This window comes from Aedes aegypti, chromosome 2, assembly GCF_002204515.2.
Source record: "Aedes aegypti strain LVP_AGWG chromosome 2, AaegL5.0 Primary Assembly, whole genome shotgun sequence".
Lineage (NCBI taxonomy): Eukaryota > Metazoa > Arthropoda > Insecta > Diptera > Culicidae > Aedes > Aedes aegypti.
The window spans coordinates 429,650,738-429,678,030 of NC_035108.1; the positions used below are offsets into that span (position 1 = coordinate 429,650,738).

At 38.6% G+C, this 27,293-nt stretch overlaps 2 protein-coding genes across 2 annotated transcripts; one reads left to right on the top strand and one right to left on the bottom strand.

Annotated features, from left to right (window-relative positions):
- The first annotated feature begins 2,563 nt into the window (after positions 1 to 2,563).
- On the top strand, positions 2,564 to 23,742 carry LOC5573937 (calcium and integrin-binding protein 1). Its single transcript, XM_001654923.2, has 5 exons — positions 2,564 to 2,795; positions 2,873 to 3,120; positions 3,185 to 3,294; positions 20,713 to 20,804; positions 23,534 to 23,742. Exons 1-5 carry the CDS (start codon positions 2,710 to 2,712, stop codon positions 23,553 to 23,555), a joined length of 558 nt encoding a protein of 185 aa, XP_001654973.1. The 5' UTR covers positions 2,564 to 2,709; the 3' UTR covers positions 23,556 to 23,742.
- On the bottom strand, positions 23,654 to 24,473 carry LOC5573938 (putative oligosaccharyltransferase complex subunit CG9662). Its single transcript, XM_001654924.2, has 3 exons — positions 24,190 to 24,473; positions 24,051 to 24,124; positions 23,654 to 23,994 (listed from the first exon to the last, which is right to left on the bottom strand). The coding sequence occupies exons 1-3, from the start codon at positions 24,326 to 24,328 to the stop codon at positions 23,758 to 23,760; spliced, it is 450 nt and encodes a 149-aa protein (XP_001654974.1). The 5' UTR covers positions 24,329 to 24,473; the 3' UTR covers positions 23,654 to 23,757.
- Positions 24,474 to 27,293: the final 2,820 nt, after the last annotated feature.

Consider the following 27,293-nt stretch of genomic DNA (forward strand, 5'->3'; position numbering starts at 1 on the left):
AAACGGGATTGAGTTTCAGAAATACTTAGTCATCATGTTCTGGAAATTTAATATCAAAAATTTTCATACAGGTATGTTTTTCAGGGAGAACATTCCCCAAAAATAGTGATTTTCTAGATCCTTGAAGCGAAACCTCAACCAAACTATGTTTAAACTTGCTCCAATCATAAAACCGTGTTCAACAAAAGTTCTTAGAATTGAATAAACTACCATAAAGTGGTATTTTCGATAAATTCTAATGTTCCGTCCAGTAGTTTCGAATTGTCAAAGCTTGGAAATAGTCCAAAAACACATAATTGATTTGAAGCACATCTAAATTTTCTCTAAATTGACTGAAATTTCGACCAGAAGTTCATTTCAACAAGAAAAATCAAAATATTGGTTGACTGCGAGGAACTTCCAGACATTTGAATAGGTCTACTGGCCATTGTGACAGCCATGTTTGGATTCTGACATGTTTCACCTTAGGGCCCATTCTCAAATTTCACAACGCTGGAGGGGGTGGGTGGGTGTCCAAAAGTCGTTACGGTTCATACAAAAAAAAAAGTATCAATACGAAAAGCGTTACAAGGGGGTGGGTGGGTGTCCAAAATGACCAGTTTTAGCGTTATGAAATATATGAACAAAGCGTTTGGCATAGATTTTAACATTAAGCTCTCGCCGAGCGGTGTCACGAACAGTGTTGCCACAAGTACAGATTTATCTGGAAAGGTACAGATTTTCGAATAGTTTTTGGTACAGATTCTGTACGGTACAGAATACAGATTTTCACCGAAAAGTACAGATTGGTACAGATTTTTGGAATTGGCGATTTTTGTAACACAAAATCCAGAAAATGCTTGAAATTTGAAACTTATTTCCACGAAACTATTATTGAAAAATACTATTTCTGTATAATTTAACATTTAAAGAGTGAATTTATTTCAATAAAAACTGTGTTAGATTTCCAAATACATTAGGATTAAAGTTTCTTTCAACAATTAATGTTGTGTGTGGTACAGATTTTGGGTACAGATTTTCAGAATCTCTGGTACAGATAAAAAAGATTTTTGAGCCTACGGTACAGATATAAATGTGGCAACACTGCCCGGATAAAAAATACAATACAAAAACAATATAACGTATTGAAACAGTACCATTTAATATATTGGAAATACAATACAGTATATTGTAAAATACCAATACAATTACAGTACAATATATTGTTTTGAACAGTTCACTGTATGGTATATGAGATTTTTGCAATATAATGTATGGGTGGTTAAGTATCGTAACAATACAAATATAGATATTTTCTCATACAAACATTTTGAAAACACAATACGATATATTGTTCATGTATTGTCTTGATAAGCAATTCGTGTATTGTTCTACAATACAACAACAATTCAACAAACTGTATCCTGGTTGCATTCGTCGTTACAGCTAATGTCAAGTGACTTCTAAAAACTACTTTTTTTTTACTTTTTGAATATTTTCCACCCAACATTTTTTGCTTTTTGAACTTGTTTTGTTTATTTCTTTTAGCAAAGCTACATAGAAAAAAGCAACAGTTGTTTTACGCGAAAATAGGAATTTGACCAAAATTGTAAGGTATAAAACCAATTAAAAACAATACAATGTTCTGTTACAATATATTATATTGTTTTTGAATTGTATATCCAAACATGAATACTCGAAAACTTATTCATACAGACTCAAGTCAAAAAAGTATACAAACTTACTTTATCGATCCTACGTGTTAATCAGGCGGAATTCTACACGTACCGCTCTGTACCAACTCAACTTTTCACTTTTAGAACGTTTAATTTCCGGATTTACAAAACGACGAAAGTAAGATTTTCAACTTTCGCAACCTAACCACTACTTTCGCCGCCCCGCTGTATGGAGAGACAAAGTGACTTAACCACGAATCAAAACAAAACACTACTTGAGCCGATTTTACACTGGTAGAAAAACGTCGAAAGTAACTGAATGAAACGGCTTATCATTTTCTTATAATTATTTTTGTGGGAAATAATAGAAACTACCTAGTTTTTGAACGTGAGCTGGGTGTATGCAAAATTTGAGCGAAGTACACGGCAAAAAAAATGTTAAAAAGGTGATTCATTTTAAAACAGTTTTAGAAGATAGATTGTAATTTTTCCTTATTAATTTTCTCAAAACCGTATAAAAGTTACTTACGTCGATTTGAAAAAGTAATCGAGAATAATATTGCTTCGACATTCAATTACAATACGCTGTATTGTATCCAATACGTTATATTGTACATTAATGGTTTATTCCATTCACTGAATGATACGTTTTTATCCGGGTGGTCACGAACACATGCGCAAATATGCTGGTTGAAAATACTGCCATTTGATTTTGCTGGGAACAGCTGATCTTTGTTTATATTTTCCACCAGCAATTTTTAAGAAGTGTTGGTGACATGTAACGTGTATGTACACGAGCGCAGAAACCACTATTGCTTTAGAGCCCTATTTAGTAACGTCGCTTTTTTTATGGAACAAAAGTTTCCCGGGAGCTGACCCCCTTGAAATATTCATACCACTTTTCATATATATATACGAACATGGACCAGCTGACAGACATTCCATCGAATTCAAAACAAAAGTTTAGTTTCTCATTTTTCATCAAAACTGCTCAATTTTTACACATTAATGTCCATTTAACATCGATTATTAAGTGTTACCACCAGCAAACAGAATGGGCCAGGTGAAAAGCCAATTCAGCGAAGAAGAGCTGCAGGACTACGAAGACCTAACGTATTTCACAAAGAAAGAAATCCTCTTGTAAGTATATGGCCACTCCCTTGACGCTTGCTTCCTGGTTCCTGTTCTATATTGACTTCCTGGATCGTTCCTCGCAGTGCGCACAAAAAATTCAAGGCCCTCGCTCCGGAGAAGGTCGGCCACAACAAGAATGCCCGCCTGGCGATGACCAAAATCCTCCAATATCCGGAACTGCGCGTCAACCCGTTCGGGGACCGGATCTGTAAGGTGTTCAGCAGCTCCAACAATGGGGAGATTTCCTTTGAGGACTTCCTGGACATGATGTCGGTGTTCTCGGATGCTGCCCCCAAATCGGTCAAGGCGGAACATGCGTTCAGGATTTTCGGTTTGTGGAAAACGAGCTTCCGGAAGGTGGATGGAGTCATGGCTTTTTTGTTTCTTTGTTCCAGACTTTGATGGCGATGACATGATTGGGAAGAATGACCTCAAACAGGTCATCCAGAGACTCACGGGTTATAACAATGCCCTCAATGAAAGCGATATTGATCAACTGATAACGGTGAGTTCAATGGTAAACAGGACTGATAGCATGTCTCTTAGTAGATTGTTCACCATTTCAGAGCAAGTCTCTTTTTTTAAATGAATGGTCCCTAAATTCTCTATTTGAACAAAAATGCTCTCTCAATTTTTTTTTATTTCTTATTCTGCTTGCAGTTAATACTGCTGTCAAATTTTAGAATTTCCAAAGAAAATTGAGGACTATTTTGCGACCATTTTACGGGTGCTTTGGAAATTTCTCCTAATATTCCTCTAGGGAAAGCTTTGAGAATTCTGCTAGTAATTTCTTTGAAGATTTGTTCTGGCATATTTTCATTTACTCCTCCAGAAATTACTCTAGTGATTCCTCCACCAGTTCTCCTAGCAAATCTTCCAGCCGTGTTTCGAGGGATGAACAAGATCAAGATCTCTATTCGAGCAATTCATCAAATAAAATCTTCATGGATTTTTCAAAGGTTGTTTGACCTTCCTTGTGCACTATAGTTATTTTATGTCAATCGGCACTCTTAAGGAGCTGTAACTTTGTAGAGAAAAGAGAAAAGACATCTGAAATTTTGCTAAAAGAAGCTTCCAGGAACCTCGAGAAGCGGCGCCACAAATGCATTAAGCGTCAAAAGTGACCCATGACTTTGAAACGCTCTCAAAAATCAAGTTTTGAACCGATTTTCGTTCTTTTAGCTTTATATGAAAGATATGGAAGCCTACAATGCAACTCCAGACACTTGTGAGTATGGTCGTCTTGGGAACAAGGTTACAAGGGCATCTGGAACCTGTTTCAGAATGAACTGGCACATATTATTTTAGGGATATTTATACAGGGTTTATTCTAGCCAGGAGTTTCTGCCAGAATGCCTCCAGGGATTCCTCTAGTTAAAACTTTACTAGGTTTTCTCCAAGGATTTCCAAGGTAACTTTTGCAGCCATTATTGGACTACGTCAGATATTTCTCTAGAATTTCCCAAGGTGGTTCTATCGAGATTACTCTAGGGATTCTTCCAGAGATCCGGAAACAGAAATTGATCTAGGGATTCTACAAGAAATAATTTCTTGAATTTCTATAGGGATTCCTCAAGAGTTTCCTTCAGAATTCTCACAGGGTTTGTTTCAGGAATTATGCTAAAGATTTTTGCAGGTCTCCAGGGATTCGCCTTGATTTTTTTTTAAATGCATTCTGGGCCGTCAAAAAAACTTCCAGGAATTCCTCTATAAATTCCAACAGAGATTCACCCATGAATTCCTCCAGAGTTATCATCAAAAAAAAAAAAAAAAAAAGGAATTGCCCCAGGGTTTCCTTCGCAAAAATCCTTTCCTGAAGAAGTTTTTTGAAAAATCCCTGGATAAATATTTGGAGAGATTCCTGGAGCAATCTCTTGAGTTATCTCCAGAACAAAATCTAGAGTAATCCCTAGACGAATCTCCGGTTAAATTTCTAGAAGAATCCCTGAAAAAAATCTTGCAGGATCCCGAGGAAATCTCTGGAGCAATTCTTCGAAACATGTCTGAAGAAAAACTGAAGAAATCTCTGCAGGAATCCCTGTAGTGATTTTCCTAGAGAAATCCCTGGAGGAGTTTCTTGAGAAACTCGTGAAGGGCATCTTCGAATGATTATCTAAGTTAATTATTGGAGGACTCCTGGAGGCATCTCTGGAATCCCTGGAGAATTTTTGGAGGTATCCCATAAAGAATCCCTGTAGAGCAAGGGGTTTCAGCATTTTTGGCTCGCGGACACTTTTTGAAATAAATTTGTAGTGTGGAGCACTTTTTCTACATCACCACTCCGTTTAAAACCCTGATTTTTACATGCTTAAATTGACCCTATGTTTTCTATTCAGACTTTGAAGTCATTCAATAATTTAATAATTAAAAGCGTATTTTAAAATGAAAAGTTTAGATATTTCAAGGGCTTGGTACAAATTTTTAAAACGGTCGCGAAGTACCTGCCAAAGCATCAGGGAGCACTAAGTGCTCCGAGGAGCACGATGTGAAGACCGCTGCTGTAGAGATTTTGCTGCTGGAATCCGTAAAGAAATCCCTAAAAAACTTGCAGAGATTTTTCTGGAAAATTTCCTGGAATATTACTTGGAGAAATTTCTGGTGGAATCAAAGGAAAAATTTCTGGAGGATTCCATGAAGACATATCCCAAAAGAAATTTATGTAGAGATTTCCCTAATGTAATCCCTGGAGAAATTTTTAGGATAACTTCTGATGCAATGACTGCAGGAATTCATCAGAGAAACAGTGAAGAAATTTCAACAGGATCTCTTGGAGGAATCCCCGGAGGGTTTTCGGAGGCCAAGAAAGAATTCCTGAAGAATGCTTGGAGAATTATCTGGAGAAATCCCTGGAATGAGTCATGTAACGATTTTCCTGGTGTTAACTCTGGGAGAATTTGTAGAGGAAATTCTTGAGGAATCTCTTGAAGAATTCGTAGAGGGAGTAGAGGGAGTCGCGGTGAAAATACCTGGAGAAATTCTAAGGATAATTCCTGATACCTGCAAGAATACCTGCAAGAATTCATGGGAGAATCTCTGTAGGAATTTCAAGAAGAACTCTTGGAGGAATCCCTGGAAGGTTTTTGGAGCCCAATTCCCTGGAGAATAATGTGGATAAATCCTTGGAGTAAATCATGTAGCGATTTTCCTGGTGGTAACTCTTAATTTCTGGAAAACCCTTGAGGAATTCGTAGAACACCTAGAGGTAGACTCCCTGGAGCGGTCCGTGGAGGAGTTTCAGAAGAAATCTCCGGAATAGTTTATGGATGAATCTCGAGAGGACAACTTGGGAATATCCTTGTATGTATCCGTGGAGGAATCATCGGGGGAAATTCTGGAGAAATCACTAGAGAAATATTATAAGTAATACTTGAAGATATCTCTGCAAGAATCCTTGTAGAGATTTGCCTGGAAGAATCCTTGGAGAAGTATCTGGAAGATTTTCTAGCGGAATCTCTGAAGGAATACCATAAGAAATTGCTTTGGATAAATCTCCGAAGTAATTCCGGAGAAAGAATTTCTGAAACAGATCTTAGAGTAATCCTTCACGCAAACAATTTTTGTTGTATAATCTACCGAATCCATGGTAGAATTAAGAACTGCACCAACGATTTTCAATCGACTACAAAAATCTGTTAAGTGTACTATAATCTGGTGAAAATCACTGAGCAGTGCAGTAAATTTGACTATGTCCATAGTAGCATCCACTACAAAGCATTGTATTTCAATCCGTGACACCCACCGTACAACACAGTGTGGTCAAAAGTATGATGCTAAACTTCTCAAATCAAGAATGTTTCTAGTCAAAAATACTACAACTCTGGTTAAATCAACAGAACAAATTTTCTTGTGTAGTGATGTTGACTATGTTTTGATAGAGTTAACAGATTAATGTAGTCGGTTGAAAATCGTTGGTGCAGTTCTTAATTTTACCATGGATTCAGTAGTTTCTACAATAAAATTCATTTCAGTGTTGGAGAAATTCCTGGAAGAATCCCAGTAATGATTTTATTGAGGAATCTATGAAGGAATCACTGAGGACATTCCTGCAAGAACTCCTTGCAAAATCTTTAAAGTAATTCATGTAGAATTCTTAGAAGGAATCCCTTGTCGAATCCCCTATATTATTTCCGGAGCTCTATCGGAACCACTCTAAAATGCATCATGGCGGAAAAAAAGCTCTTCCTAGATGAATCGCTTGGAGGATTTTTTTTTTCGTAAAATCCTTGAAGGATTCTTTGAAAAAATTGCTGGAGAAATCTCTGAAGATATTTCGAGAGGAAATTTTGAACACATCTCTGGAGGTTTTCCTGGAGCTCTATTGAACAGGTCCTAAAATTGCGACTGCTATCGGAAATTTGTGACCCTCAATGTATAACTATTTCTTAAGGCATTTAGAAGATTAATTATTAGCATTAGCATTGAGCATTTCGCACAAATTCGTAGGTGGTACAGTCCTAGACCATTGTATGAGGGTTGTCTCCTTCCCGTCCGTTACCAAAGTTAGAAATTTGGGACTAACCTCTAACTCTTAGACAAGATTGACGCATCCTCCAATAATCGAGAGCTGTCCTGGCCACGTCCTTGCGAAAGCTGAGGAATGGGAAAGGATGATTGATTGAACACCTACTTAAGAAAGATGCAGAGAACTTTACGACCTCTCATAGGTGTTACGGGATGTTGTGCAATGTTGATGGAAAGGGTAGTGCCATAGGATACGTTCGGTAGACGTTCTGGGCGACAAATGGTTAATATTCACGCACTGTGATCATGCGCTGCTGATCAGAACAAACTCACCAAATTCCTTTTTCAAAACTCCTCTGCAATCCGTCGCTCCTCTAATAATAAATAACAGCATGAGCCGTAACTTAGCATTGCTCATCAAAATGCACGGACCGCACAAAAAATCGATTAAAAACTACAGTTCATAATCCATCCCGAATCGAGCATTCACGAAGTACATTCAATTTTTGAATCAACACGCTTAATACACACAGGAGATAAAAAAAAACGAGTCGCGCGAAACGAATTTAATTGCTGGAGCCATCACAGAACACTCTTGAGCAAAACGCAAGCAAATCGAAAACATGTTTCCACAGAACATTTGTACGTGGCATAACACCATCCGCCGAATTTAATTTTCACCAGCCGAACTCAAAAAAAAAAATAAGCGAACGAGGTAAACGTGACACACAATTCAAAACGCGCCATGCATTTAGAAGATTAATTATGTGCTTTTTTCATGAAGGAGTATTGAAGTTGGTCAATTAATTTGGGACACTTTTGAGGGTTTGACCTACACTTTGAAAGACTATCGCTGTATTCTTTTCACAGATATTATCGAGTCAAACGTTGCATGGTTATGAAAATCCTTAACGATCTACAACCTCCCATGCGAAGGGATCATGCCCCCTTAGGTCTGATTGCTATTTTTACGCCTATGAAAAAATACTGCACGACAATTTTAAATGAAATCTCAAGGAATCAGCCAAGGGACCAAATGGAAGCCAAACGGAAATCCAGTCTAAAATCCTACAGCGAAATCGATGGGAAAATCAGATGATGAACTTTTGGAGGACTTAGCATTTTCTTGAGAGTTTTATGAAATAAACTTTGAAGAATTCCTGAAAAAAATATGGAATCTCTGGAGTAACTTCTGGTGTTAAAGTAAAAAAAAAATCAAAATGAATTCATTCATCTTGAGCGAATTTATAGGGCAATACGTTAAGAAAGCCGTTAGGAATAAATATTTGAATTCCTAAAGAAATCTTCGGAGTAATATTTGAAGGAAACTTTGGGCGATTACCTGAATTCGATTCTGATGAAATTCCTAAGAAAAAGCTTAAAAAAATGCCCTCAGTAATACCTATTTGTTGTATTATGAAAATCATTGAGAGATTAAAAAGCAAAAAAGCACTGGGACAAGACGGAATTCGTAATGCTATCCTCAAGCGGCTTCCTCGAAAAGGTTTGGTTAATTTAACCAAAGTCTTCAACGTTTGCCTGAAACTCACATACTTTCCTGCCAGCAGCCTGAGTAAGATCTTGGAATGGCTAATCCCAAATTGCTTGAATCGCAACCTGGAAGCAAATCCTGTTGTTCCCAACGAACAATTCGGATTCAATAACGGTCATTCAACGAACCATCAACTCGCCAGAATCACGAGGCTTGTCAGTTTCAGATGCTACTTGATTCTCCACTTGGAGATCCATTTTCGCTTCTGTATCTGTATTTCCTTCCCAGGTTTACCAAGCTACTTTTTTCTCCAGTAAAGGAGAGAACTTTTCACTTGGCTGCTGGATTTATAATTACCTTGTACTTAGAGTCCGTGGTTTCGGATAAATATGAACCCTGGAGTGAGCTTTGAACTTAGTTTATTTCGTGTCAAATGTACAAAAGTCATCTTAACTCTACAGGTTACACTATTGATGTATAATTATGTAAAACTAGAATGATGTTGAGTGGAAATTTCCATATCCCTTTTAAGTCCAGGGATTTACAAACTTTTTATTGATTTTACTTGCAAATTTGTTGGTAGTGTATTCTTCCCTGAAGGGACTAGATTTAATTTGTTTTATGCTTATATACTATGTCTCTTTCGAACCTGGTAGAACTCCTAAATTATCGTTGTTTTCATCGTTTTTCTCCGCCAGATCCGAAGAGCCTATTCAAATAAGACGAGGTTCCAAGTGATAAGATTGCGCAACATTTGGGGATTTTTTTTATTATCGTACAAATTGGGCCGAAGGGTCTCAGATTTTCATGAAACTTTTTCCACAGGCAGGGCTCATGGATATATGAATAAAAAAAATTGAGAAAAATTCAGGGTCGCCTATTTTTCCGGAAAACTCAGGTGGAAATTTTTTGTTTTCCCTTGACACTACTTACTTTGAAAAATCATAACTCAAGAACGAAGCATCGTAAAAACAAAGTTTTTATATGAAAATTTAAGCAAATTTTCTCAAAAATCCAAAATTATGAACTGGAAAAAGTTTTCCACAAAATTTTCCACCGTTGGGAAAATTCGTGAAGAAAAGCCGAAAAACTATGCCCGAACTCGTGGAAAATTTTCAAAAAAATATTTTCGAGAAGGTAATTTTATAAGCTTTAATCACTGAAATTTTTGGAATGCACTTTTTTTTCGTTTTTGAGTTATGGCCAATTTTGTGAAAAATGTCCAGATGTGCCATATAAGACTTTTCTTTGAAAAATCATAACTCAAGAACGAAACATTGTAGAAACAAAGTTTTTATATGAAAATTTAAGCAAATTTTCTCAGAAATCAAAAAAAAATATGAACTGGAAAAAGTTTTCCACAAAATTTTCCACCGTTAGGGAAATTCATAAAGAAAAGCTGGAAAATCTATGCCCGAACTCGCGGAAAATTTTTATTAAAATATTTTTGAGAAGGAAACTTTATAAAATTCAATTCTAGTAACTTTTAGGATGTACTTTTTTTCGTTCCTGTGTTATGGTCAATTTTGTGAAAAATGACCATATTAGCCTTTTCTTTGAAAACCCATATTTCAATCGAAGCATCAGAAAAACAAGGTTTTTTTATCAAAACAATTGCAAATTTTCTAAAAGATCTGAAAGAAACGATATGGGATTGGTTTTAATGAAGTATAAGTCGGATTGGATTATATTTTTCATGAAACATTACACCGTTAAGCAAAGCTGAAAAACTGTTTCTTTTCCATTCCAAGGGATTCTTTCTTTTCTATGGAACAAATAAGATTCTTTTTATATTTTTCTTTAATTTTATTTATTCAATTATTCAGTACATAACTTACATTTTATCTTAAAACTATCTATTTTTTTAACCGGAAAGATTGCCTTTGGTTGCTACCACCAGAAGATTTTCGTTTCTTTGTAGTATTAAGAACAAAGCATGCTGTATTTTCTTGGTTTTCATGTGCATCTGAGAATTCACTCGCAAAAATGCTTTGTTCGTTTTTTGGAATAAATGAATGATATTTTTTGTTCCAGGAATTGGAACAAGGTTAGAAAATCTCTCCTGAAGTAATTTTTCAGCCTCTGAATAGAGTAAGGTGGGGCAAAAGTTCGACCTTAGTGGTATAATCAAAGTTTCCAGGAAAACAATAGCAGTTTAAACAAAACAAATACCATGCAGTGAACTTTCAACATATTGGTTATAATTTTGCTGAACAAACTTGTGTCCAAATATTTACCCATTTTTAGTTATAACAGTTTCAAAATTGATTGTCTTATTCGAACTTTTGCCCCACCGGTGGGGCAAGAGTTCGAATCTAGTGTGGGGCAAAAGTTACAATATTCTCGTCGAAAAACAATAAATAGCCATAACTTTTCCAAATCTCAATCGATTTTTATGATATTTGGAGTAAAAGTCTCTTACTTGAATAGCATTCGAACCACAATGACATTTATAAGATTTGTTTTGAATTGAGCTAGAAATCTTAAAAAGAAACTCTTACCCCACTCGAACTTTTGCCCCACTTTACTCTAGTCATTTTCAGTTGCATAGATGAATTCCCAATCTTTTTTAAATTGGTCTTTCACCTTTTGCGACACAGCCCAGTCAAAAAATTGTTTGGCGTTATTAATTTCCGCTGACTTTCTAATACTAGCATCTCTAGCCATTCGCTTAATATTGCCACCGATACCATCACATGGACCTTTTCAATGTGAGGTTGGGAAAAAGTGCCATTCTGCTCTAATTTTAAAATCATTTTCATGATTGTTGAGACATCAATCCAGACGCGCAAGTTGTCTTAGGTACTTTGTTTCAGAGTCTATGAATGGAGAGTTGCGCGAAGAGTGAAACCAAATCTACCTATCGAACTGTCAAACCGTCTACCTATCGAGCAGACCAGCAAAACATGTAGGGGCTGTTTTCGAAGACGAAGAAGAACAACCATTCAAAGAAGTCTCTTCGCGCAACTCTCCATTCATAGACTCTGCTTTGTTTATTTCTCTCTATCGTTACAGTGTTGCCAATAATAGATGTTAATCACAACATATCTCATTTGTTTTATCAAAAGATAAATAGTTACTCAAATTCGTAGCTTACAACAAATAATCCTCGAAACGCTTAGGACGTCGCTTTTCACGTGATGGTCGTTCCCCATCCTTCCCTTCGTGTGCTGTGCTGTTCGATTCTGTTATGTTAGCTGGTACCTTGGTCATGGCCTCGACGTTAGGACTCGCAACAAACGGCCTAATATGGGACGTATTACGTTTGTATAGCTGGCCCTCAGATGTCTTGAGCGTGACGCTATTCCCGACTCTATCGACTACTGTAGCTGGCGTTGTCAGGAATTTTGTAGACAGTTTGTTCTGCGGCAGAAGGTTCTTCATTAGAACTTGATCCCCGACGTCAACCAAAGACTCCTTTGCTCCCACTCTTTTATCTCTGTTTTCTTTGGCCTGGCACTTGACAGTCCAGTCCTTATCCCGCAGTTCTCCATCGTCTAACGTAGCTTCTTGCAGATGAGGTATCAGGTCTCGAAAACGCCTACCAAACATCAACTCAGCCGGAGCAACGCCGGTCGTCGAATGCGGAGTGATCGAGTACATGTAGACATACTCTTGTAAGCCGTCTTTCCAGTCTGTTCCGTTATTCTTGCTAATCCGTAAAACCTTTAGTAGCGACCGGTTTTGTCGTTCAGCTTCACCGTTCGCACTTGGCCAGTAGGGAGTGGTGTGCGTCAGCTTAATGCCACGATCAACGCAAAAATCTTTCAAAAGTTGGCTCGAAAAGTTCATGGCGTTGTCCAATGTTATCACCTGGGGTAGTCCCATCCTGGTGAATATTTCCTTCAGGGTACGGATCACATCGCTCGATGAAGTTTGCTTCATAGGTTCCACAATCATATACCTGCTGTACAAATCGATCAGTACAAACAAGTAGAAACCGTTAGGGAGTGGCCCCAGAAAATCTCCGGCCAAGTGAACCCATGGAGCACATGGCAATTCCCTGATTCGTAGCGGTTCTGGTTTTTCAAATGGCGCAACCACTTGACAGTCGAAACATTCCTTACACGATTTCTTCACATCGCCATCTATTCCCGGCCACCATACAGCTGCTCGTAGCCTTCTTTTCATCTTCTCTTGTCCTGGATGTCCTGTGTGTGCTAATGAAAGCACCGTACTTCGTAGTTGTTTTGGAATCACGATTTTGTTCTTCCTCAGTAGTACTTCGGTTGCAAAGCACAACTCCGACTTGAACGGTACGTACTTTTGGAGTGTCTCGTCCCAGTTGTCGCTATGCAATGCTTTCCTCACCTGTTGTGTTTCACCGTCGTCTTGAGAGCACTGTACGATCTCGTCGAAAGTCACCGCTGAGGGTCTGTTAACTTCTACGATCGAGCAAAGGACTTTCTCAGACTCCTTGTCGAACGTTTTTGCGTTTAGCACCTCGCATAGTCTGGACAAAGGATCAGCAATGTTCAGCTCTCCTGGAACGTGCCGTATTGAATACTGGTATGATTGCATACGCAGTACCCATTGCTCTTGACGCTGGTTTGGAATCGATGTCTCGCAGAAGATATTAACCAGCGGTTTATGGTCCGTTAGGATCGTAAAATGCAGTCCTCGTAGATACATTTGGAAACGCTCCGTGGCCCACACGATCCCGAGTGCTTCCTTGTCCAAAGTAGGGTACTTTTTCTCCGTTGGCGAGAGAGTCTTGCTTGCAAAACTGATCACTCGCGACTGACCATTTACTGTTTGCAGTAGTACTGCACCAAGGCCGCAATCGCTTGCGTCTGTGACCAGAGTTGTTGGGTTGTTAGGACTGTAGTAGCCTAGGTATTTTGGATTCGAAAGGGCTGTTTTCACTTGCTGAAATGCTTCCTTGCGCTGCGCGGTCCAATGAAACTTGGACCCTTTTTGGCTCATTTCACGAAGCGGTGCCGAAATCGTGGATAGATTAGGTACGAACTTACCCAGGTAATTTACTAAGCCTAAAAAGCTTCGCATCTCTTTGGCATCTTGTGGTCGTCGAAAGGCCTGGACTGCCGCTACTTTGTCGTTGGTTGGCAATATTCCTTCCGGTGACAGCGTGTGCCCCATGAAGTCGACGGAAGCCTTACCCAGCTCACATTTTTCTTCGTTTACTGTTAATCCATTTTGTGATAGCCGGTCCAAAACTGCTGCCACTCGCTTATCGTGTTCTTCCTTCGTAGCGGCGTACACCAGGACGTCGTCAATGAAAACTTTGGTTCCAGGTAGACCTTGTAGAACTCGCTGTATTTCGCGCTGAAATATTTCGGCAGCACAGTTCATGCCGAACATCAATCGTTTATAGCGGTAGTAGGCATTCGGTGTAACGAAGGTGGTGATTTCTCTGGATGCGGGTGATAGTTCCAGCTGATGAAACGCTTGAACCAAGTCTATCTTGCTGAAGAATTTGCAACCGTCTAGATGTGGCATGATCTCCTCGAACGTCGGTAATGGATGTCGATCTGGAATGATGGCTTTATTCGCTTGTCGCATGTCGACGCACAGGCGAACACTTTTTCCTCCGTTCTTTGGCGTCACAACCAGTGGTGAAGCCCAGGTGATTCTCAACGGGGCTGGTTCGATAATATCCTGCTGCAACAGTTCCTCCAGCTTGTCCTCGACGGGTTTTTGCAGTGGAATAGGCAACCGCCGGCACGGTTGTTGCACGGGTGTAACGGTCTTATCGATCTTCACGTCGATCTGCACCCCTTCCAGTTTTCCCACCGTCATCTTTCCACGCTGCGAAACGTTGAAAACCTCTCCTCGGATCTCCAAAACTCCCAAGTCGATCGATGTTTGCTTACTGAGCAAGTTGACGCCTTTCTGCTGGTCCACGACATATATCTGATGGTTGACTTTCTTGGACTGCGTTGCAATGTCAGTCTGAATAACTTTGTAGATTCTCAGCTCGCCGTCACCGTATACACGAAGCGCATTCTGAGGCTTCTTCGCAGAAGTGTAATGGCATCCCTTCTCCTTCAGCTCCTTCCATGTTGCCCTGCTGATCACATTCACATGAGCTCCGGAGTCGATCACCCAGTCCAATTTAACGCCACCCGTGTAGCATGTAACGTATGCTTGTTTGCCATTTATAGCATAAATATGACACACATCGCTGTCAGTGTCACTGGCGCTTACGCTGTCAGCTCCGGAGTCAGCTACCATCAGTACTTTGCCGCGCTTCTTATCTTTCGATGAGTCGGATTTTGTCTTGCACATTTTCTTAAAATGACCAACAATCTTGCAACGGTCGCAGATCTTGTTCCTCGCAGGGCAAGCCTTGTCGTTTGCGAAATGCCCAGTCAGTCCACATCGGAAGCAAACCGCCTTCTTCTTAGTCTTGATCCGGTTGATGCTGGATTCTCCCACTTCAGTTTTCATCGCAGCTTCCTTTCCTTCGTCCTTTTCCTTTGCCATCAGCTCCTTATTTCGATGAACGGTTTCAATCATTCGCGCCTCCTCGACGATTTCGTTCACTGTCATCAGCTTTTTCTTCAAAATGACCTCGCGCAGCTCCTCCGAAAGGCAGTGGTCGAAAATTTGTTCCGTAATCCGCATGTCGAGGGCGTCACCATAATCGCACAGTCTTCCTTGTTCTCGCAAACGACTGACGAATTGGTCCACCGTCTCCTCCTCCTTTTGTCTAATACTGCGGAACACAAATCGGTCGTAAGGAACACTGGCCATTGGCGCAAAGTAGTCATCCAGTAATCGAACCACCTCCCGATAAACATCTGATCCCATCGGGGGGGCTGCATCGTGTCCTGCAAGTTCGTAGAAGATGTCCTGCACCGCTGGTCCAGCATAGTGCAGTAAATACGACTTTTTACGGGACGCCAGTGCCACCGAGTTTACCTCCAGGAACAATTCCAACGACCGTTTCCATTTCCTCCATCTCGTGGCAATGGACGAAGTGTCTTTCGTGTCGAAAATCGGCAGGGACGTTCTGTTTGAATCCATCCTCACTTGTCTTTACGCAACTCAGGCGAAATCACTTTTCAGGATATTTTTCTTCGGGTCGTCACCCATCCGATAGTATGTTCACTCACCGACGCGTCGCGACGCTGCTCCCGCACAGCGATGTCAATAACAACTTGTAGCCGACAACTTTCCGGAAAAATATGAACTTTTCCCGGCTTTCCAACGAACAACTCCACGTTATGCCGCCGCTAAATTGATCAAATTAACTGCAGCCGACCGAATTTAAACCGATAAACTCGAATTTAATCAAAAAAATCCCTGAATTCGTCGCCAAATGTTGAGACATCAATCCAGACGCGCAAGTTGTCTTAGGTACTTTGTTTATTTCTCTCTATCGTTACAGTGTTGCCAATAATAGATGTTAATCACAACAATGATTGCATACATTTTTGAAATTTGATTTATTTTTGTACTGCTCTCAGCAACCATCAGAAAGATAAATGATTTTTTCAAGCTCAGGAAATTTATTTTTCAATCTTGAAATTAGTTTTGTTTGAAAAGCATAAACTGATGTCGTGTTATGCTTTTTTATGTCAGCAATTACAACAAAATTTAAGACTTTGATCGAAGATTTGTCTTTGTAATAAATTACAAATGGATGTATTGTTACTTGAGGTCGTACAAAGTAATGGCTTTGAATGGAATCTTGTATCACGCACGAATAATTTTCCGCGAAATCCATCTGGCACATTATTTCTTTGTTTTCAACTAGTGATTCCTTTTTAGCTCTTATAAATTTATTTTGTTTATCTACTTTGAATTGATTAACAAGAAACTTCTCTGTGAGATTTTTCAAGTTTTCTATAAAATCATTTACATTTTCCTCTTTGTTGATAATTTCACAACGAGGAGAAATAATCCAAAAACAATACCTAACTTTTTTAACGTTGTTTTCATCTAAGCGATTGGCAACAAAATCTAATTTCTTTAATTTACAAGCCTCACAGAACCTCAAGTAACAATCATCTGTACTATCTGGACATATCAATTGACTAGTCATTCATGGCCGATGAATCCTTTGTATAAACACATTGTTTTGGTTTAAGTTTTCAGAACGATGTGAATGAGACAGATTCCTGTTCACTCTTACAGGTTTCCAAATATTGTTTATATAAAGTATCCAAAGGGTCAAGCAAAAGGCGTTTTTGAACATTTTGGCGCACTCCATTGGGTAACTTCAAGCCAGGAAATGGCCGACTGATATCATCCCTTAGGTAAAAAATTTGAAACTATGGCTTGGACATCTGATCCTTGCGAGGGTCGTCCTACTTTTGAAAGTGGTTGAATCCCTAAATTGTATTTTTTTTTTGATTCAGTTATAACGTGTTGAGACACGTCAAAATGAGCTTTAACTTTGGCATATGACCAATTCCTAGGAAGTAATTTTAGAAGTTCAATTTGCTTGTCAGGTTCGGCTTTTGTAACAGCTGAGTTCAAATTTAATAAAACGGAATTAAAATCCTCTGTAACATCGACAATATTAGGCGGAAACCAAGTCTTTATTTTACTCAAAATTTGATTGAACATTTCGTCCATAGAAGCATTGCGATAGTTACTACTAGAAGCATCCAAACGTGAAGATTTTACTTGAAAAGAAATTTCCAAGAATTTAGCAAGCTCTTGTATTTTTTGTACATTATTTATAGAACCAACTGACTCACCCGAGGAAGGAGTTTCCTTTGGCGACGCCAACGAAGATAGTGGTGAAACTTGTTCCTCAAACGCCATTGCTTCTGGAAGATCCGTTACGAGAGCCTTCTGGTCACCGGTAATGGAGCACGTCACGCAAATTTTCATCTTTCCGTAATCCACCGAACTCCATTCGAATGAAGCTTACTGATGAAGCCTTAGCTGATATATCGTAGATTTGTCCTTACTGATTTGTGGCCGTCCAGTCCGAAGGGGTTACAGCATAAAGAATTGTATTCGTAATGTTGAACTTTGTCCATTTCAACAGCTTCGGGAAAACTTTTTTCACTTTCCAAAAAATAATAACGAGGAATATACAGCTGATAGACAACACTTGCACTTTCTCACTGCTCTTTGTTAGTTTTTGGTAAACTTATGATTCTCAAGCCATTTCAACGCTTTAAACTTGAATTGGTAAATACCTATTTGTCATATTGTCACCCATTTATTTAACTGTCAATTTTGTAGTTACCTAACAGGAAAAAATTGCCTACATTCTGATTGAAGAAAACTTTGTTTCTATGTAGTTTCGTTCTTAAGAAATTTTGTTTATGAACTTATAAATTTGTAAATATATGGTTCAAACAGCTCATCCTAGCAATATTTGATTATGTTTTAGGAACGAAAAATGAGCGTATTGAAAAATATTGTAGGATTGGATCTTATTGATCGCTCTTTTCAAATATACTTTGTTTGAAAGCTGGAATAGCTAATCGGGTTTTCATTATTTGTTTTCATAAACAGTGAAAAATGTCCTGGGAAACTGATTCCATTTCAAAAATTTCATATTTTTGAGATAATTTGAATCCGGTTCGACAAGTCATGATGAGTCTTGAGCCATGATTTTTAAACGAAAAGGCATGTATGGCAAATCTTTGCATTTTTTACAAAATTGACCATAGATCAGGAACTAAAGAAAAGTACATCCTAAAAGTTACCAGAATTGAAGTTTCTTTCTTAAAAATATTTTATTAAAAAATTTCCGCGAGTTCGGGCATAGATTTTCCAGCTTTTCTTTATGAATTTCCCCAACCGTTGAAAATTTTGTGGAAAACTTTTTCCAGTTCATATTTTTTTTTGGATTTCTGAGAAAATTTGCTTAAATTTTCATATAAAAACTTTTTTTCTACAATGTTTCGTTCTTGAGTTATGATTTTTCAAAGAAAAGTCTTATATGGCACATCTGGACATTTTTCACAAAATTGGCCATAACTCAAAAACGAAAAAAAAGTGCATTCCAAAAATTTCAGTGATTAAAGCTTAAAAAATTACCTTCTCGAAAATATTTTGTTGAAAATTTTCCACGAGTTCGGGCATAGTTTTTCCGGCTTTTCTTCACGAATTTTCCCAATGGTGGAAAATTTTGTGGAAAACTTTTCCCAGTTCATATTTGTTTGGATTTTTGAGAAAATTTGCTTAAATTTTCATATAAAAACTTCTACGATGCTTCGTTTTTGAGTTATGATTTTTCAAAGTAAGTAGTGTCAAGGGAAAACAAAAAAATTCCACCTGAGTTTTCCGGAAAAATAGGCGACCCTGAATTTTTCTTAATTTTTTTTATTCATATATCCATGAGCCCTGCCTGTGGAAAAAGTTTCATGAAAATCTGAGACCCTTCGGCCCAAACCCGTACGGTAATAAAAAAAATCCCCATTTGTAACGCTTAAAGGATCTAATCGTATACTTTCTGAAGGATAAACAGAGATAAAATCTTAACCTATGCTTTCTTATGCGCATTCGTCTCACGCGTGGGCGTGTTCTCTTATCTCGAGCGCGGACCTAAATGCCTATTCGTTCCTAGACGGATGATGCAATTGTGTAAATGTGATCCTTTTTTATCGGAGTTTTCTTTTCATTTAATTTTCTCGTCTTTGGTATCGACATCGAACGGGTCTCGACAGGCTGTTAGAATTTTACTGATTTTATTATCTGGACCGCTGCTAATTAGGCTTGTTAAAGTCGTTCCTTTTGGGGAGGTTTTTTGCTGTATCTGTCAATGGTTGCATATCAGGTGTCCATCGTATTCCATGTGGAGTACCACAAGGATCCGTCCTGAGTCCTACGACCTACACTCTACAACATATTCATCAGTTATGTGCTGATAGTGGACGGCGTCAGCTACGCTTTTTTTTTTGCCGACGACACTGCGTTTCTAGCAACTGATGTTGACCCCAAAATTGTGACCTGTAAACTCCAACACGCCCACAATAAATCACAGGAATTGCAACATAATTGGCGAATCAAAATCAATGCTACGAAATCTCAAGGAATATTTTTCATAAGAAAGCGATCACCGAGATTTATACCAACAGCAGAAATAACCGTCAATCGATCGAACATCCCCTACAAGGCGAAAGTAGAATATTTGGGGCTAACCCTAGATCAAAAACTATTGTTCGATAAGCACGTAATTCGGGTCATCTATAAAGCCAACTGTTTATCTTGCTCCCTTGATTCACTGATAAATCGTAGATCATCACTCCAGATAGCCAACAAATTCCTTTTCTACAAATGTGCGTCACATATGCGCTGTCAAATCCTACGAAGCCCATGATATTGTACAGAAGAGTTGCAGTAAATAGCTTAAACAGATACAATTTTCAGATTTTTAGAGAAAGCTGCAGAAAGATTCAGATTATTTTTTGAAATGTCTAAAAATCCACTAATCGTTGCCATTTCTCCATAAGCATAGCTGTGGTGCTATTAGTTGTAAGTTATACTATAAACTGAACTCGAGTTTTTTTTTTTAAATTGTTTCCTGTTAGTTGAATTTTAGAAATAATAATCGACCTCCTGAAATAGTTATTGACTCGCAGCTGTAAGTGACACGAATCTCTGCGAAAAAAACGGATTTGCAACAACATTAGGTACAATCGTATGAATGAATTTGTTGTATTATCACGAATAATACGAGTAAAACATTCAAAAATAGCCATAGATAAATGTGTGGCCGGATTGAAAAAATCTGCTGAGAACTTTTATCTGATAAAAAATCGTCGAGCGGTTCAGTTGAACAGCTATGAATAAACTAAACCCGAATTTAGTACTTTACCATTCAATTCCACTAGAGTGTGTATCCTTTGACAGATACGCGTATTTCAACCTCAACTGTAAAGCCTAGTACACGACACTGGGGACGAACTTCCAGTTGAGGTCGAAATACGCGTATTTGTCAAAAGATACAAATTCTAGTGGAATAATGTTCCCTAATTGTAAGACACTCAGTCGCTATCAACCCTGATTTTTCATTATTGGTCCTATGCATTTCAGAATATCCTAGAAGAAGCGGATCTCGATGACGATGGGGCACTTTCTTTTGCCGAGTTCGAGCACATCATTGATAAATCCTCCGATTTTACAAAGTAAGTTTGACTGAAGTTTCTGTACAGCTAAGTGTAGGGATTGAGAGGGGTACTATAGAAGATATCAAATAAGCAGGAGGGCATATAGTTCCAGTAACAATGAAAACCTAAGCAAACGGGAAAAGGCGAATGACACGTCAGTCTTGTAAAGTGTTTCGAGCGATGAAGTTGCGATGGAATTGCTCCTGTTGCAATTCGGCTGATTGAGCCATTAGTTTTGAATGTGCCGGTTCCTCCTTCCGGACACTACAATGGCACAGTTGGTAAGTATATTGTGCGCTCTCAAACATTCAAAGTCTCGGCCTGAAACGGAACTACAAAAGTGGTAAAAACTTTGAATGTTTTCAGTTTTGTTTGGCATTGCCGTTGATGTAAACCAAGACGATAGAGGTCGATATTGGAATCATTTGTGTTGGTATTGCAAGCAGAATAAGCACAATAGTGACGTCATATTTTCGTGGTAAATTTTGTTGTTGATTTTATGCTGGATTGCTTTGATGGAATTCAGAGGTCGCGATTCATGTGTTTTTAAGATTTGTTTTTCTTGTTGCTTGTAATAAATTTAAATGTTGGATAAGAAATAATGTTATTTTATATACATGAATGGCCAGTATTATTCAGTATTATTCAGTGTAATGTAAATAATTAAGTTGGAACACAATTGGAAAATGATATTGCGCGAATCCTTCAAATGAGCCCGACTTTATTTTGTTATGCTTCATAATTTGTTATAAGGTCAAATACATCAAGGCAATGCATAAACTCACCTGAAAGGGTAAATCAATTCCCCTGAGAGGGTAAAGTAATTCCCCCGAGAGGGTAAAGTAATTCCCCCGAGAGGGTAAATCAATTTCCCCGAGAGGGTAAAGCAATTACCCCGAGAGGGTAAAGTAATTCCCCCGAGAGGGTAAATCAATTCCCCCGAGAGGGTAAAGCAATTCCCCCGAGAGAGTAAAGTAATTCCCCCGAGAGGGTAAAATAATTCCCCCGAGAGAGTAAAGTAATTCCCCCGAGAGGGTAAATCAATTCCCCCGAGAGGGTATAGCAATTCCCCCGAGAGGGTAAATCAATTCCCCCGAGAGGGTAAAGGAATTCCCCCGAGAGGGTAAAGTAATTCCCCTGAGAGGGTAAATCAATTCCCCCGAGAGGGTAAAGTAATTCCCCCGAGAGGGTAAATCAATTCCCCCGAGAGGGTAAAGCAATTCCCCCGAGAGAGTAAAGTAATTCTCCCGAGAGGGTAAAGTAATTCCCCAGAGGTAAAGAAACTCTCCGAGAGGAATGAGGAGTTAGGAATAAAGAGTGAGGAATGAGCAATAAAGAGTAAAAATTCAGGCATGAAGAATGAGGAATAAGGAATTAGAAATGAGGAATAAGGAATGAGAAGTGAGTTGTGAAGAGTGAGAAATAAGCCGAGGGTGAAGAACAAGGATTGAGGAGTGATGAATAAGGAATGAGAGTGAGAAGTTAGGAATGAAAAGTGAGGAATGAGAAATGCTGAATGAGGAGTGAAGAATGAGTTGTAAAGCATGAGGAGTGAATTATGAAGAGCGAGGAATGAGGATTAAGCAGTGAAGAATGAAGATTGAGGAGTGAGTGTGAAGAATGAGAAACGAAGAATGAGGAGGAATGAAGACCGAGGAGTGAGTAGTAAAGCATGAGAAGTGAGAAGTGAGGAATGAGAAATGAAGTGTGAGTAATGAAGAATGAGAAGTGAGGTGTGGACAGTGATGAGTGAGGAATAAAGAATAACAAATGAGGCATGAGGAATGAGGAACGAGGAGTGAGGTATGAAGAGTTGGGGGTGAGGAATGAGGAATAAGGATTAAAGAATGAGGAATGAGGAGTGAGGAGCGAAGAACGAGGAATGATGAATGAAGAGTGAGAAGTGAGGAATGTGAAATGAGGACTGTGGATTGAGGAATGAGGAGTACATAATGAGGAGATAGAGATGAGGATTGAGGAATGTGGAATGAGGATTGCGGAATGAGGTTTGAAGAGTGAGATGTGAGAAATGAGGAGTAAGGAATGATGAGTGAAGAATGATGGGTGAGGTGTGAAAAGTGAGAAGTGAGGAAGAAGGAGTGACGAGTGAAAAATGAGGTTTAAGGAATGAGGAATGAGGAGTGAGAAATGTGGTGTGAGGAATGAAGATTTAGGAATCATATGTGAAGAATGAGAAGTGAGGAATGATGAATAACGAATGAGGTGTAAGGAGTGAGAAGTTAGCAATAAGAAATGATGGGTAAGGAATGAGTTATGAGGAGTGAGGAATTAGGAACGAGGAATGAGGAGTGAGGAATGAGGAGTGAGGAGTGAGGAGTGAGAAGTGAAGAATGAGGAGTGAGGAATGAGAATGGATGTGTGAGGAATTAGAAATCAGAAGTGCGAAGTGAAGAGGAAGAGATGAGGAATGATGGATGATTTGTAAGGAATAATGAAAGAGGAGTGGGGAATGAAGAATTAGGTCTCAGATGTGAAGAGTGAGAAGTGAGGAATGAGGGATAACGAATGAGGTGTAAGAAGTGAGGAGTGAGCAATAAAGAATGATTGGTAAAGAATGAGTAATGAGGAGTGATGAATGGGGAGTAAGGAGTGATGAATAAGAAATGGAGAGTTAGGAATGATAAATGAGGAATGAAGAGTGAGGAATGAGGAATGAAGAATGATGATGATGAAGTTGTAGATACAAAAAAAAGAAATTCATCAATCTTTTTTTATTTTTTTTGCAGCTCCTTCCGCATCAGACTGTAGGACCACAACCGTTTAGCTCAATTATCCAGGCCAAAAAATGACCGTTTTGTAATCTCCTTTTACGAAAACATCCAAAATACGAAACTCCTCGTCAGATATTAGATTTTTGTGATTTAGAAATTTATTTACGTTGTTCTTACTCGTGTATTATTATTACGCACAATAAATGCTAAGCTTAGTATGAAAATTGAACTGTTCCAATTCAAGGCTGCAGATATCCCGGCAACTTCATGCGCATGAAAATCCAGGTCGTGAAAAAGGACACCAGAATGAAGATGAATCCCATCGAAATCAGCAGGATTTTATTGAGTTTTGGCTTTCCAGGCGTGTGCGTTTGGTCCATGATTATGAAGCCAAGTCCCCCGATTGTAAAGAGAAAACTACTAGCCAGTCCCTCCATGATATACTGTCCATTTACCCGGTACGGCATGAAGGCAACCTGGAATAATCAAGATTAGAATAGGAACACTCCCATGGGCGATATATTCATATTACCGGGCGAGAATGGCCATGCTCGTCGGTTGTGGATCCCACACTTGGAGGCTCAACAATCACGTCGTAGATGATTCCTACAACATTAAAAAATCCACATCAATATCGCTAATCCGAATAAAAAGTAGTTCAAGGAACTTACCTCCGGTGACCAGGAAGTAACTCAACAGCACAAATGAAAACACCGTCATAGCCGACGGTTGCTGGAACCAAGAGGGCCGTTTCAGCTTCAGATTGGGCACCTCGAACAGCATAAACGGAACACTGTACAAAGATTCCATCGTGCACACTGAATAAGACTAGAGAGATTCAAGATATTATTGAAATATTGAAGGATGTTTCCAAGATTTTGGAATTTAGCCGAAAATTTCGGTGTTGCTTTGCGTCTGTGTGTGTCGAGTGACGTGCCGCAAAAACAACGCGAATGATAGCCAGGCAATGAGAATATATACCGAGGTGAGGAAGAAGACATTCAGTGTGCGTGACATCCGTGTACGGTGCAAAATGTTTCACAACTACAAGCGAGCGAGCTCCCATAAGAAGCCGTGTAAATTAGTGACGTAGTTATTTTTGTTTACGTTTTTACTCTTTACTAAAACATAGCCATCGTTTCTTCTTCCACACCTTAGTATATATTCTCATTGATAGCCAGGCGATGCACAACCAACCGAGGGAATACCCACTGTATGCTGTCAGTTAGAATCCCCGGGGAGGATGCAGAAATTACGTCCATTGTTTGAATTAGGGCTTGTTCATAAATTTCATAACGCTGAAGGGGGTGGGTGGGTGTCCTGATGCAGAGTCTATTCGCTCCCAATACGACAATTCGTCCGGTGGGGTGTGCTGCTGTCGTCATGATGATGGTTGACGAGTTTTATTCAAGCGCAAAAATCGCTCAGGCGAAAGTTCCAATGAAACTAACCTCACATTTCCTGGTTTTCCAACCTCAAACTAGTGCTCCTACCAGCCGGATCTCAATTTTTATGGAAGTAGTGCGATAATACAAAAAACAAACGTATGTAGAACATAGAGAATGGATATTCCTACCTTTTCCGCCTAACTGTTTCACTGTGAACCGTCTTATATCAGGAAAATAAAATATTTTTCCCCACAGCGGCATTTGATGGATGCGTGAAAAATCAAATCTCTCATCATCTGACTAGTTGCGCTACCAAAGTATAGATGGCTAACAGTATGTTGCGTTTTGCGATTGGAAGCGTACAGAGAGTTGCGCGAAGAGACTTCTTTGGGCCATTCACAAATTTCATAACGCTGGAGGGGGTGGGTGGGTGTCCAAACGATGTTACAGCCCATACAAAAACTGAATAATATTCATACAAAAAGCGTTACAAGGGGGTGGGTGGGTGTCCAAAAAGGCCAATTTCAGCGTTATGAAATAAATGAATGAGCCCTTTGAATGGTTGTTCTTCTTCGTCTTCGAAAATAGCCCCTATCTGTTTTGCTGGTCTGCTCGATAGGTACACTGAGCTGAATCGCACTGTCGAATATATGTGCAAGACACATATATTTTTGCAATCAAGCTTTGCACTTGCTTTATACTGTTCCTGCACATAAAATTTAAATTTCAACAACACTTATTTTTAAAGGCAGCACTCGTAATAAATAAATGCAAATGCAACTTTGTTTCATCGTTCGCGCTGGTATATTTTATGTGTGATCACTTGCAGTAATTAAAAGATTTACTTTTACCCCATTTCATAAATAGAAACTAAAATAAAAATCAAATTCTCAGCATATTAACATTTATTGAATCTAGCTATTCTAACCATGCTTGAGATTTTGCAATACGAATTCCAAATGTTGATCGTGCGGTGTGAGCAGCAGGGACGATGGGAATCGTTTTTGTTTTTGGCAGCACGGAGAAAACGGGAACGCATCTTTATGGTCGTCAACAAGTTCGTCACGTGGTGTTTGACTCCAATGCGATTCACATATGTCTGGAACCTCTGGAATATGAATAACTTATTCATTAGATTTGGTAATAAATTTATGTTAACTTACAGTTTATCCTTATTGCAACACAAAATCCTTTGTTCGTACTGCATTACATCACATAGAAAACATACTCATCCTTTTTTGTTGAACAATTTACTGCGAAAACACCGCCGCAGAACACGTAAGATGGCGGAATATATTTTATTGTCTGTTGTCACGAGTCTACTCGATACAATCTTGATCTGGCATCTTCAACAGATTGCAGCAATGTGACCACTATTATGCATTGTACTGCAAGTGGAAAATACATGCATTACCATTGAACTTCATTGTTATCAAGTGAAATTGATATGCTGCACATAAAATAAGGTTTGAGGGTGAAAAAAAAGTTCTATATGATTTCCGCACATAAAATATAATGGAGATTTCATTTCAGTGTAGACGGTTTGACAGTTCGATAGGTAGATTTGGTTTCACTCTTCGCGCAACTCTCCATTCATAGACTCTGTCCTGATGATGTTACGGTTCATACAAAATTTATAGAATATTCGTACAAGAACCGTTACAAGGGGGTGGGTGGGTGTCAAAAATAGCCATTTTCAGCGTTATGAAATATGTGAATGAACCTCAAGAATTCCATCAGTTTTTTTCGCTCAAATTTAATGTAATCCCAATGAAAATCAATCACCGCATTAGAGATAGCAAGGGCAATGCAATGATGAATTCTCTTGAACATTGCTTTAATTTTGAAAAACTGGTTTTGAAAATTTGTAAAACGTGTTATTACGTAACGCTAAAATTGGAAATGTTTGAAATGATCTATATTTTTTGTATTGTTACGATACTTAACAATCCATATTGCAAAAATCTCGTATACCATACAGTGAACTGTTCAATATATTGTACTGTAATTGTATTGTCATTGTACAATATACTGTATTGTATTTCCAATATATTGAATAGCACTGTTACAATACGTTATATTGTTTTTGTATTGTATTTTTTATCCATAACGCTTTTTGTATGAACATTTTCAAATTGCATTAGCTGTAACGCTTAAGCCTACTCCCCCCTCCCCCTAGAGCGTTACGTAATTTGTGGACGGCGCCTTATTCCTCTTAACATTTAAGGTGCAAGAAAAAATGACACAAAAGTCAGAACTGAAAAAGCAGTTTTCTCCTTTTAAAACAACAAATTGATGAAAATAAAAACACACAGCCTTTTTATTTGGCAAGTAAAAGAGCTGTGTGTTTTTATTTTCTTCAATTTGTCTATTTAGAAAGAGAAAAC